At 37.2% G+C, this 14,542-nt stretch overlaps 1 protein-coding gene across 22 annotated transcripts in view; it reads right to left on the bottom strand.

The window, feature by feature from the left end:
- The window catches only part of adgrl2 (adhesion G protein-coupled receptor L2), a 324,023-nt gene that overhangs the window by 62,916 nt on the left and 246,565 nt on the right, over window positions 1-14,542 (bottom strand). For all 22 annotated transcript variants that reach the window (XM_062978110.1, XM_062978112.1, XM_008114145.3 and 19 more), the window contains exon 5: window positions 4,069-4,869. In XM_062978110.1, the coding sequence (XP_062834180.1) occupies window positions 4,069-4,869 (801 nt within the window). The remainder of the gene's footprint in view (window positions 1-4,068; window positions 4,870-14,542) is intronic.

The raw sequence follows: 14,542 nt of genomic DNA on the forward strand, positions 1-14,542 counted from the left end.
TGTGAGAAGGACTTCCTCTGTCCAGACATAAGGGCTCAGCAATGCTACCCTTATATCTAACCTTACAAATATGACATCACCCTAAGTCAGACATCTTCAACTTGTTGTTCTTCAAGGAATGCAACTCCTTTCATTCCCAGTTAAGTTGTTCAACGGTAAGGCATCACGGACGTTAAAATCCATATGAAGTGGTAATTATTAAGGAAAAGTTGCCTTGAACAATGTGTGTGGCTTCCAATATTCTTTTATAAATGTTCCCATTGAAACTATAATCACTATCATCATTGTAATCATCATAATCTTTCTACTCCTAATGAGAAAATTGTGACGCCTAAAGGCAAAAGACAAAGTCTACAATGAGCCCAAAAATCAAACACACATGGGATGGAGGATACTTAGGGTTGTTGTATGTCTTTCCGGCTGTGTGGTCATGTTCCAGAAGTATTCTCTCCTGACGATCTTTGTCTTGACTCTCATCACCCCAGTCAAAAAGGAAGCACAATCAAAGCCCTGACAGATCATGCACAAAGAATCTGCGAACCTCACCTCCTCCAAGGTGAACTAAAACCACCTAAACTGGGATCTACAGGCCAATGGATACTCCACCACAGACATCAGAAGAGCTGCAAGGCCAAGAAGAAGCCATGAGAGTCAAGACAAAGATCCACCCAGAGGAATGGTGTTCTTACCATACATTAAGGGAACCACTGACCGCATAGGCAAACTGATGAAGAATCACAACCTACAAATTATCTACACACCCACAAAGAAAATCCAACAAATGCTACGGTCAGTGAAAGACAAGAGGGATCCTCTTTCCTCTGCAGGAGTCTATCGGATACCATGCAGCTGTGGACAAGTATACATAGGGACCACCAAACGCAGCGCCCAAACAAGAGTCAAAGAACATGAAAGGCACTGCAGATTAATTCAACCAGAGAAATCAGCCATAGCAGAACACTTGATGAACCAGCCTGGACACAATATATTATTTGAGAACACAGAAATGCTGGACCACTCCAACATCTATCATGTCAGACTACACAGAGAAGCCATTGAAATCCACAAGCATGTGGACAACTTCAACAGAAAGGAGGAAACCATGAAAATGAACAAAATCTGGCTACCAGTATTAAAAAAACTCTAAAATCAAAACAGTAGATGGGAACCAACACTCTGAAGGAAGAGGAGCCCCAAGGACGGCTATTGACTGAACAAAGGATCCCCCCCCCCCAGGCAAGAGACAAAAACCTTTCCAATGCTAATTAGGGTGATTAACTGAAACAATAATGATGGCTTCTCAGTGACAACGGACTCTTGCCACACCCTGGACTCTCCACAGATATATATTTTTTTTCCTTTCCTAGTTTATCCATACCTCACAACCTCTGAGGATTCCTGCCATAGATGTCGGCGAAATGTCAGGAGAGAATACTTCTGGAACATGGCCACACAGTACGAAAGACATACAACAACCCTGTGATCCCAGCCATGAAAGCCTTCGATAACACGGAGGATACTTAGTTTGGCATCAGTACATGTGAAAGGGATCTTGGGATTACTGTTGATCGTAAGTTGATTATGAAACAGTACTGAGATACTGCAGCAAAAAGATCAAATCCTATTTTCATCTACATTAAGTATAGTTTCCAGGTTGAGAGAAGTAATAATGTCATGTCACTATATTCTATGCTTGTTAGGTCTCATTTGGAGTACAGTGTTCAGTTCCGGGCACTTGATTTTAGGAAGGATTTAGACAAGTTGGGTCAGGTTCAGAAAAGTGCAATAGGGATGATAAGAAGTATTGAGAACAAAACATGAGAATAGGCTGGGGGAGCAAGGCGTGTTCTGCTTGGTCAAGAGAAGATTGAGAGGTAACATGCTTGTATTCTTCAAATGCCTCACAGAGGATGGTGCAGGTTTGTTCTATGCTGCCCCAGAGAGTCAGATCATAGTTTTAAATTACAGAGAAAGTAGATATCAATTAGAAAGACTCTCTCCACAGTAAAAACAAATAGGCAATTGAGTCAATTCTTTAGAGAGGTGGTGGGGTCAGCTTCTCTGGATGCCTTCAGAAAGAGTCTGAATCTGTTGGAAATGCTCCTTGTGGAGATCATGGATTGGACTTAATGGCCCATGGGACCATCTCCATGCCAAGCCTACTGATATGAGGATATATCTTTTACATTCATTCCATTCTTTGTTTTCAGTTTTATCTATCTACAAAACTGAACCGTCACTTATAGAGGCAGTTAATTCAATGTGACTTGACAAACCTAAATTCCATTAATTTCAATAAGTATGACTACAATTTAGTTATATTTAAATACAATTAGGGAATTCAGAAAGAATCAGATCAATTCTTGTCATATTCTCACAATTACTTAGTTTGAGCAGATAAATGAGTTTTTTTATCATGTTTTAACTATACTTTTGTAAATTGCATGCTTGAATTGTACTTTGCAGCTTTTGTATTCAAATATTTTTTCTAATAATTTCTAGTAGATGCTGCACATTTGCCGTTCACGTGTACAAGTAATATTTTGTTATCTGCAGATCAACAAGTTAAAACATGGCCAGTATGTAACTATATATGTTAAAGAACATGTTTGTATAAACTCATGTTTTACCATTCCATCTTCTATCTTTTAAAAGAAGGAATTCAAAAGTAATTTGGTAATACAAACATATATTACATGCATCAAAATCCATTGGAACAATGTGAAATGAAATAAACTCTATCCATGTTTAGCTACCTACTTACAAGAAAGTATAAGAAAGATTTCAGACTAACTTACAAAATTCACCTACAATATAGCTGATTGAAATAGTGATTGAAATGTTGGCTACATATTCTACAATACATTTCAAACACTACATGTTTTGACAGTAATGTTAAAGGTGTTTTAATTACATTATTTATTAAGTTAACCTAAAGTTTATATACATTATTACCTTGTGCTTCCCCCCCCCCCCCCCAGCCTCTTTACAACATCTCTAACATTATTCAATGATGACTCAATTCAGACTGGTTCAGGTGTTCAGTAATCAAAAGATATAGTAAGCTGGGTGGTAGTCCCATGTGTATATAGAACATCTACAATTTTGATGTGTTCCCAAACAGAACTAGCATATGCAATATTTCTACATCTCTTTCCTATGATCATATGATTGCAATTCTTGTTGTGCACACAGGCTGTATGACCATACACTACAGAATTACTTCCACATTGCTAACACATGTGACCTTGAGTCCCCACAGGGAGTAAAGAGGGGTATAAATAAAGACAATAATAATAAATAAATGTGACCAATCTTATAGTCCATGATAGTAAAGGTAGAAACCAAAGCCTATAACAACTGAAGAAAAACATTCAGTAATAATATATGGGATGAAACAAAAGTCATCTGAAAGAATATTCAGTAATTTCTACAACACAGAAACAATACTCTGTAAACATTAGTTCTTTTTTAATTCGAGTGGATTTTAGAAATTTACAAATCTGCATGTGCTCCACTGGAGATATTTCTTCTGTGATTTTAGCCCCAAAATGTATACTCTTAGGTAGTTTATGCAACCATTCAGTTCTTTAAGTGACTTTCCTCATCTATAGTACACTAACATACCTTTCTGACACTAAAGGTAAATTTTGGCACACTATAATATATTAAAAAGATATTGGGCAGTCTTTCTTTAAAACTGCAGCAAAGAATGAGAAATTCACAATGCAAGTCAACTATGTATCTTCACCAAGACTTTTCAATCATGTTTTCATATCTTTTTTTGTTCTAAAGTCAGAAAAATGACCCCAATCCTAAGAATAATCCACACTAGAATTGTTGCTTTGTCTTGAACATAATAAGCAGTGTAAAGTTAAAATGTGTAACTGGATATACTGGTATAGAACACATAGCATAGGTAAAAAGATTTAAATCCAAATTGTCATCTTCCCGTTTTATTTTTGTTACAAAATAGGTGTCCTTGCTTGCATCCTCGAAATATCCTGGAATTTATTAGCAAGAGCTTCAAAAACTTTGAAAAACAGAGGGAAAAACTAATGATCTTACCTTGAGCAGGGTCAGGAGGGCCAAATTCGAGAGAATATCGTAGGATGAAGTTGTTGTTCCACACATAAAGTTGATTGTCTCTAGGATTGTAATCCACAGCAGCAATGTAATGGTACATGTTGGGAAAAGGAATATCTACATATTCTCCTCGATTTAACCTGGTATTATATAAGTAATCAATTGAGTTTTTGCCAGTTTCACTTTCATTGTCTTGATAAACTGATCGCACAACGTAGAGAACCCCACATATCATAAAAGCGTTGGATGCTGCCCGTTTGTCATACGTTGTTTCCCATGTTGCTTCAAAACGCAGAGTATATGGGTTCAGTTGGCTAATAACTATCATTCCATTGTTTTGTTCTGTAGCATAAATTACCCACAAGCCATTTTCATCAACTGCCAAATCAATGTCAGTCTTTCCCCCCCATCTGTAAGGGGAAGTGTCATGGTAATTGGCATAATTTATAATAGCTTCTCCACTCTTAATTCTAGTCCTCAAGTCAAACTTTACAATGTTTCTGGTTCTTTCCTTGTTGAAAAAGACTGCACCATCATACACCACAAATCCTGTACCATCCACTCGATTTGGAAGCTTATATGTCGTCTGTTGCCGTCCATTTTGGAAGTCCTCTAAAGAAGCGTATTCTATCAAAGTATCGGTACGGTATGGAGTCCATGGCATGAAGTATATTTTATCTGCAGCCTGAAGAGGATCTTTGCACCAGGCACCTGCTTTCTGTTCAGCTTCATATAAATTTGGAGAATCCACAACAGCTTTCAACGTCCCAGGGCAAACAAAAACTAGCAATCATAGAAGAAAGCAAAACAAGATTTATTAAGTTTTTTTAAAAAAAAATGCTCATGCTACTTAATAAAATTAAAAATAATTATAAAGAAGAAAATATATATATTTAAAAACAGCAACAATGTTTTGTAATTCATATGTAATTAATCCATAGTTCTCAAGGTTACCATAGTAACTAATAGATGAAGTGCTTTCCCTAGTATCACCCAAAATTCTATGTTCTATTAATCTATCTGAAACTATAAAACTGTGCTTGCATTTATCATGAATACAGCATTTCTTCTCCAGACATTTAATCGGTGTGCAGCAGTTCAATTGACTTGCGTGTTTTCCATTCCTAAACTTTTAAAAAATCTTTAATAGATAGTAAAGCTGAAAATAAAGGTGTCCTTGATATATGACAAAATTAAAATTATAGCACACACACACACATATATTTATATACAGTTCTTCATTAGAAGCAACATAAATAATGGACAATCAAAGCAATGAATGTAACAGACCAGGAACCCCTGTAATTATGGCATGCTATGGTGAGGGTTCTGGAAGCCAAGCAAGATGACATTTTATTAACCGGAAGTAGTTGTGGGTGAAGAAAGACAGGGAGAAAGAAAGGGAGGAAGGAAAGAAAAAAGGAAGCAAAGGGAGATTACATCCCAGAGAAGGTACAAACACTAAAATCCCACCACCTGCTTCAAATAGCTAAGTCAGATTAACAGCCAAGTCAGTTTATTGCAAAGTCGATTTCTTTATGAGGGGTACATAATGCGATCCTGCTGATTATTATAGTTTTGGAGTATTGTGGGGAGGGGAGGGAAGGAGGTCAACATCCATAAGGCACATAACAAGGAGCTGGGTGGGGTTGGACTATATATATTATTTACCTTTTTGCTCCACTTCTATTTCAAGCATCGGAAGAAAAATGAAAAAAAAAGTGCAAGGGAAAAAAAAGAAGATTAACACAAATTGACTATTAGACGAAGATTAAATTAGTCAACAGATGTTAAACACAGGAAGAATAAGAACTGCACTACTTTGGATAGAAAGCAACAGACAACAGGAAAACCTAGCAGGAGAAAGATTCTACAGTTACATCAGTGAACATGGATCAATCATTTTAGTAGGTTAAAAAAGCAATACAGAATATGCAGAGATGTAGTTTCACTTAGTCAACCTGAATAAATAATGAAAGACTTGACTAATGCACAGATGATCTATACATCCTTCCCCTTCCCAAGCTTCAAGCAACAATAATCTATATAAAATATTCTAGGTCAACTTCATCTATACAGAACATTTTATTAATATATGTTACATATTGTGTGCCTCCCTCTCTGTGTTATATCATTCTTAATTATCCAAAGAACTTTGAAGTGGGCAATTTTCAGGGTTAGACAATATATGTTTGCCCCTATATGTTAGGGGCAAACATTGTCCCAGCAAAGAATGGTGCACACACCTTCTTCTGTGTCTCATCTTCAAGAAATGGGAGACGGGATATTTTCAGGATCCCACTCAATGAGCATCTGATCACTTTCTGTTCTGTATAGGACTTGAAAGGGTGTCCTGTTTCCTACACATTCTCCCAATTACATGTGAAACATTACTGGCCATTTCATAGAATCATAGAATAGTAGAGTTGGAAGAGACCTCATGGGCCATCCAGTCCAACCCCCTGCCAAGAAGCAGGAAATGGCATTCAAAGCACCCCTGACAGCCTCTGCTTAAAAGCCTCCAAGGAAGGAGCCTCCACCACAGCCCGGGGGAGAGAGTTCCACTGTCGAACAGCCCTCACTGTGAGGAAGTTCTTCCTGATGTTCAGGTGGAATCTCCTTTCCTGTAGTTTGAAGCCATTGTTCCGTGTCCTAGTCTGCAGGGCAGCAGAAAACAAGCTTGCTCCCTCCTCCCTATGACTTCCCTTCACGTATTTGTACATGGCTATTTGGGGACAAAAATCCACCTGCACCCTCCCCATGTTACTGTACCACAGGAGCTATGGTGGCCATAACAACGTGAAGGGGAACTGTGGTGTACAGTTTGTCCACCTCCATGTAGTCTCATGAGTAAATTCCATGTCCACATGTAAAGGTAAAAGGTTTTCCCCTGACATTAAGTCCAGTCATGTCTGACTCTGGGGGTTGGTGCTCATCTCCATTTCTAAGCCGAAGAGCCGGCGTTGTTTGTAGACACCTCCAAGGTCATGTGGCCGGCATGACTGCATGGAGCGCCGTTACCTTCCCGCCAGAGTGGTACCTATTGATGTACTCATATTGGCATGTTTTCGAACTGCTAGGTTGGCAGGAGCTGGAGCTAACAGCGGCCGCTCATGCCGCTCCCGGGGATTGAACCTGGGACCTTTCGGTCTCCAGCTCAGTGCTTTGACGCACTTCGCCACCGGGGCTCCATGTCCACATAGGTTGTCTTAAACTTTTAAGTTCCATTTTCTTAATCTACAACAGGTCTTCTGAAACACTTCCATCTTTTAGCCTGGGTATAAAGGTATAAAAACCAAACATTTCCTGCAACAAATGAGCATTTGCAAAGCTGATTTTCCTTTTTATGAAATACAGCTGAAGCATCTTCTGCAAAGTCCACCGTAAACAGTGTCCAACAGATTTGGGTATGTATCTAAAATAGCCACTATGTGACGTTCTGAAAGCTTTCATTGTAGTAAAATATTTCGGGAACCCAATGTTAAGCTTTGGCCATTATGAGACCACACGACTTGCAAGTTTATTTTGCAAATACATGTGAAAGCATCCCCAAAAATATTGAATTGTTCCCTTTTTTCTAATATTGCTATTCATCTTATCTTCCAGTACACATCATTAATATGTTATATTTTCACTGCATACACAACCTACCACTAATGAGGTGGGCTTTGCCTGAAACCTAAATGAAAGTGTACAATTTCTGTCTAGTCTCCCACAGTTCTCACCTTGATTGTCCTCCCTAGCATTCAGTGGAAAGTAAAAAAAAACCAAGGCAATTTATGGGTGCATTGGAACATAATTTGCAGTCCATGTCAATTATACAGTGGTGAAATACCATCATGTCTTACATGTACAGAAATAAAACAATCAACTGAAATTGTAAGAGCTTCTGGTTTCTTGAACCAAAGGTTTGTTGAATCTAGAATTTCTTCATCAGAAACAAAATCAAATAGACAAATCAAATTTGACCAATTATTTGTGCAACTTATTTGTAGAACCCTTCTCTGTACTTCCCAGCTATCTGTGATATAAAGTCCCGTTCCACATGCAAGCCCACTCACACAATGTATGAGATCCCAGCAGGTCATCTTAACACAACACAACACTGTCACAGATACGGAAGAAGATATAAAGAGCATGCAGAACAGGCAACTCAAGCCAGTAGTTCTTAAGCATTTTGTGTCATGGACCTTTTGAGACTCTGATCAGATTCTACAGACTAAGAAAAAAAATACACACAATCATATAAACGCACACACAAAGTCTGGCATACAATTGATTTCATTTCACTAGAAATTGATTTAATTCATGTAGTTCAGTATGTAATAGGAAAAATGGAAACTTAAAAATTAAAATTTAATGTTACGTTTCACTAGACACATTTGAAAAAGGAAATTGAAAGGGAAAAATTATTTTGCACCCAACTCAGTGAACTGCATGAAAGAATTAGAAGATCCATGGACACAAGATTAAGAACCTTGGACTCAACTATTTACAAGACACTGTGGAGACCATTTTTATGATACAAATAAAGTACATTAAAGCTAAAATAAAAGAACAATCCCAAGGTTATGGGTGGAAAATTGAGAATCTCTATAGTTCTTTTTATTCCTCACACATAGGCTCCTTCTATACAGCCATATAAAATCCAGATTATCTACTTTGAAATGGATGATATCATAGTGTAAACTAAAATAATCCACTTCAAAGTAGATAATCTAGATTTTATATAGCTGTGTAGAAGGGGCCATACATGCTCTTCTCATAGAATCATAGACACAGTCTTGTTATGGAACCAAAGGGTACAATTTATCTGCTCACAAAGCTTCCCACTCTGCCAAATAGGAGGCATGATCACTTTTCTTGTATCTGTGGATCACCTTCATCTATGGATTACCTAAGTTACTAAAGTATAGGAAGCAATCTTTGCTGGGGGGGGGGGGCATCTTCTTTTTCAGATTAGCTAAATGAAAGAGTTGATAAAAGCTTTCCCTAGATGTGCGCTAGCTGTGTGCCTTAGCTGGTAATGCAAGACAAGGGGGATATTTTTATTTCTCTAACAGCCTATACCAAGTAGAGAAAGATTACCGCAACTTCAACATAAATAAATGGAAATATTTGACCTTTTCTTTGAAGGGACAGAACTTGCTTTGCAACAATTTCCTTTTATCTAACGAAACTCCCCCCTCCATTCTCTCAGGTGGAATGGCAAATTGGGCACCTTCACTCCTAAGACATTTCACTAGTATTTTTTCTTGCTAAAGATGGATTGTGGTGGGGTTAACCCCCCTCTTCCCAAATTACTGTATATCTGTACTATAATCAATTGATATAAAACTTACAGGGTTACCCTTCCACACACATATGTACAAGCACACTGAATGGCACTCTGGGAAGATAGTAGAAAGTGTAAGTTGTGTCTTAAGAGGTTATACATCTGACAAAATATCTCACCACCCTATTGTGTTTCATACATTATTGGGAGAAAGAGCTATACAATTTGTCTTATTTCACTTTCCACTGACTAAAATGGACACTTTGAGACCCCTTACCTTAGGAATACATAACAGTATTTCAATAAATTAGCAAAAGTAAAAGTTGTAACAAATAGCTTGAAATGTTTGACATGAGCTAGAATACAGAAGAGAGGGCAGAAGAAGAAAAAGGGAAGGGAGGATGGATGGTCAGAGAGTACACTTTTGTGGAAGGGGAGCAAAATCATGGTCAACAAGATGGGGGGGGGAGTTAAACCATGGTAACAGCTGTTCTTTATTAAATTTCTCTGAACGCTGACCTCAATTAGAGTGTTTCTGGACAAGGTCCATCATGATAGAACAACTCATATTGATTTTTGATGAAACATTTTACAGGACAGTATACTGAAAAAGGGAATACTCCGGGGACTTCATATTTCAAAAAGTGACATATGCACTACATTAATCCACACTACTACCATTCTGTATTTGGTTTACCATCCCCACTCCCAACCCCCTGACCACTCCACATGCACTTCTAATAGAAGCAACTTATTTTCATTTTCTTGATGTTTTCCATGGAACACAGGGGCATTTCAATCTTGAATTGAAATAACTGTCTAAAAGGAATAAGCATAAACTTCTAGAAGGAAGAAGCAAAATGCTGTAAGCAATGACAACAAGAAGAAAACCAAAAACAAAGTAAATGTATCCCGCTAATAGATTCTTCAGCATGAAACAAGTGAAAACCAGGAATCTAGTATACAAAAACACACCTTTACCATGTATTCAAAACAGATATCAAATATTTTGTCTTCTTGTTTTTATTTGTGTTTTGTTTTTATAGCAGGTAAAATTTGTTTGGCCACCATAAATAATGCATTCCAAGGAAGGTAATTGTGAAACAGAACTTGGAAATAACTGGTTACAAACAATTAATAACTTGAAATTATTTTTTCAATAAAATTTGTACTTAAGTTAAATTGTGTTTTAAAATATAACTATGTGATTATGGTTTTGGGGGAAGATACGACTTGGTGATACACTCACTTACTGGCGTATTGTGTAGGATGGGAATTTGGAACTGCTCCTATGTATCATGAGATCTTGGGGGTGAGAAAAAATCACCTGTGCTTTGGGCTAGTCTATGGGTCTTTTGCCCTCATCAAGGGTCAAAGCAGCTCTGTGGCTTTCCCCTCTGGCCAACCTTGCAGTTTATTAGTTGGATGTGGGAGCAATCCTGAATTTCAGGGATTCCTCTTGGGTGTTGTGTTTTTGTCCGGGGGGGATGGGGGTCTAGTCTGGAGAGACCTACCACTAAGGTGTTCCTGCACCAAATTGCTCCCCCATTTAGATTTGTTTATCACTAGGAACAAACAAATAGGAAACCATTTAAAAAGTTCATCCCATATCTGTGGTCCAGCAATTTCTTTTTTCAGTTACAATTGTGTAATTAAATTAAATTAAATTAAATTAAATTGTGCTTTAACATATAATAATGTTAACTATGTGAAATTGGGATTTTTAAAAATCTAATACAGTATATACATGTGGCATTGTAACTTTTTATGTTTATAGTTTTTAAGTAGTAGAAGTGCAAATTTGTCTTGTACTACTATCACACATTTTATGGTATGCAACTTTATGAGAATATTAATATCAACTCAGCTATTCTCATTTAGCTAGATGAGATGTCACCTACGCAGTAGGCAGATATACAAACCCCATTTCCCTTGAGATTCAAGCTGATGTTTGCGCACCATGCTAAAAAAAAAAACCCTGGATATGTCTATGTGAGTGGGGACTAGATGGCTTACAAGGTAATTTTTTTGAGACGGCAGTATCAAGAGATTTAGCTATGGAGGCACAGTGTTAGGCACATATGCCTCAAAATGCAGGGTCTCAACCCCTGAGTAACAAGAAAATAAATAGTTACTTTCAAAGGTTCTGATGATAATGTAAACATGCTACTATGGGAGAAAAGGAGAACCTTTGAGCCAAAACAGTAACATTTATTCAAAACAGTTTCTCAAAAACTAATATGGTTTACATTCAGGATCATAAATCAATACAACAGTCTCTCTCGTGAGATCAATCTTTGGGGTTAAGATATAAAGATTTTTCCTTGCATTTATTTGACTATACAAAGTTGATATGCATAGTATTTGTTTGCATTAAGAATTCTGCTTTCTCCACTTACATTATAGGGGGCATTATAAAATATTATTACCTTGGAAATGCTGATCAAACCACTAATTATGTAGCAAGCTTCACTTGGAAGGAAATGTATGAAATATTTTAAACAAATATATTTGAAATATGTCATCAGACAAGAAACATTTTCATGATTATGTGGATTCAATAATAATAATAATAATAATAATAATATCCACCACTTAAATTTTTAGAAGGAGTCCTGTCAAAGTTTCTAAAATTAATCTCATGGACAATGATTCAACGAAAGTTAATCATCTCTGAAGTCGATAATTATTGTTACTTCAGTTCTATTAATCTCACTGGGACACAGACAAATCTTACTTTGACATGATAGAATGCTCATTTCGCCTACTGATTGATTTATAAGTGCATTTTCCAATTGTGCATCATCAACTGAGCATTCAAGTGATTAGAATGTATTCACATAAACAGAAAAGAATGTTAAGGCTTTGTAATTTCAATACTAATTACATCCTGATGATTCTGTTTGTGAACCCATTCCTTATTAAAATAAAGCAATAGTGCACTTGCTAAGAATAAATAAGACAATGGCATAAAGACAAAGCTAACAAAAATTATTAGTGATGTATCTGTTGTGGATACATTCTGTACAGATGTACATTTTTAGGAGACAAATATATTTGCTAAGGAAAATGAAAACGGCAAAATCCCAATTGGCATAGCTAAAGAATAAAATATTTTTGAGTAGTTTCCACTGTATTCCAAGGTCTGAAACTAAGCTTAAAACAAAATCTCATGCACATATGTAGGAAGTGGTGCTTCCGATGGGCTTATTAATTCTAAAAAGACTGACTTAGATTATTTGAAGTATCAACATATATTGTGCAGTGTAATTGAGAGAAATGTCAAGTGGAATGCTCTCAATTCCTCCGTAATCAATAACACTCTCATTCAAGGGCAAATAATACATTTCAGGCCCGTTTTACAATTCTTATTTTAATGGCAATTCGGGTGGGGGTTGCTGGTAGTGATAAAACACTGCAAAGGAGGAATTTTTGAAAAAAAGAACAAAAAAGCTAATCATTAAGTATATCCTTTGGAGGACTCAAGAATCAGAGTCTTTGTATGCAATGCAGCCCATGAAGGTGGGAAATATCATATACCACCTGAGGGATTCCTATTCTGTATGCAATTTACTGAGTCCCAACTATTAAGCCCTTAATTTGATTCTGGCATCATTCCAGACTCCAACAGACAGATGATGTCGTGAAGCCAACAGTGTGATAGAGACAAAGTGAAGCTAAGAGCAAGATGAGTTCTTTAACGGGCCAGTATATCTTGGATTGGGGTTATAATCCTATACTATTTTACTTGAGAGTAGGTGTGTTAACTGAAACTAGGTATAACATAGTCTCCACTCCTTCTTTCTAGTTGCACAGGCATCCTGTTCTGACAGCAGCAGAGGGACTCAGAATGGCCAGTCGCTTGGATGGAGCTCTGTTGCTACCTAGGAGCAATGATGATATGAGATCAATCTATCTTCTTTCACAGCACTGATGAGCACAGGGAAAGACATATGCTGCCAGTGTCCAATCTAGGCAGTGGATCGGTCTGAATCAGACCCCATTCCATTGCCGAGACTACCCTGAAACTCTGGATACTCTGGAGTTTACAGAAAACTCTGGAGCATTCCTCAGATCTGATTAAAGTAGAGCAAAGTCAGTTTGACCCTGTGATTCATACTGGAAGCTGCCATGCATAATGAGGAAAAGTCTGCACTCCATTTGGTGTTGAGTCCAGGAATTTGGGCTCATGTAGATGATTTCTTGGGGACAGTCAGTGGTCCATTCAGGGGGGTTTGGAGCTTGGGTAAACAAGTCTCAAGTGGCTCTTTGTTGTATAAAGTAAATGTCTGACTCACTTTTATAGTCTGATACTTTTAACAGGCAACTCTGCAACTAGCACACCAGCTGATATAGGTGTGTTAACATTTTTAAAAGAATCTACAAGCATACAGAAAAGTGACATGGAAAGAAATCTGATTTTCTTTCCTTGCGTAATAGTTGCACCTCGTTTTTAATGGGGAAAAAGTATGACTATTATGTGATGAAATGCGATACTTATTTGAAAGATGAGGAAATGGAAAGAAATCATTAAATTTGTTTGGAGGAAGAAATGGGCATAGTGCTTCAGATCAATCTAGATCAACTGTCTATAAAATGTATCCAAAGTTCTCTGGGTTTTGTGGTTTTTTAAAAAATAAAATGCCTTACCTCCAAAAGGAAAGGGAGAGGAGAGATTATTCAGCCTCAAACAAACAGCTATGTTAATAAACTGCGGAACCATTTGGGGTTGACTTTTCCTTCCTTCTTTCTCCAAAGGGAAGACAGTTTAAAAACCAAAAATTGAGGTCTCTGAAGGTCCACTGTTCTCACCTTTCTTCTTCCTCTGTGGTAAGGCAGTTTTAAAAACCTGGAAGTGAGGTCCCTGGAAATTGGATCTTCTCTTACTCCTCCTTTTTCCAAAGAACTACATTCCAGGTTTTGGAAACTGCCTTGCCTTGGAGGAAGAAGGGAGGAAAGAAGTGGTGGTGATTGTTATGTGATGGAATATGGAATTACATTTGCTAAATTAGCAGGAAGCTAAATCATTATCAGTTGTAAATTGAAAGGATTTACAAGGAAGGAAATAATTCCTCTTTTCATTGTTTTGCATGCAATTTCTATCTGCTTATGCATGCCAGGTTATAAATCAAGAGTTAAATAAATAAACCAAATGGATGCTAAGACCACTGAGAACCTACA

Source organism: Anolis carolinensis, chromosome 4 (genome assembly GCF_035594765.1).
Source record: "Anolis carolinensis isolate JA03-04 chromosome 4, rAnoCar3.1.pri, whole genome shotgun sequence".
NCBI classification, from domain to species: domain Eukaryota; kingdom Metazoa; phylum Chordata; class Lepidosauria; order Squamata; family Dactyloidae; genus Anolis; species Anolis carolinensis.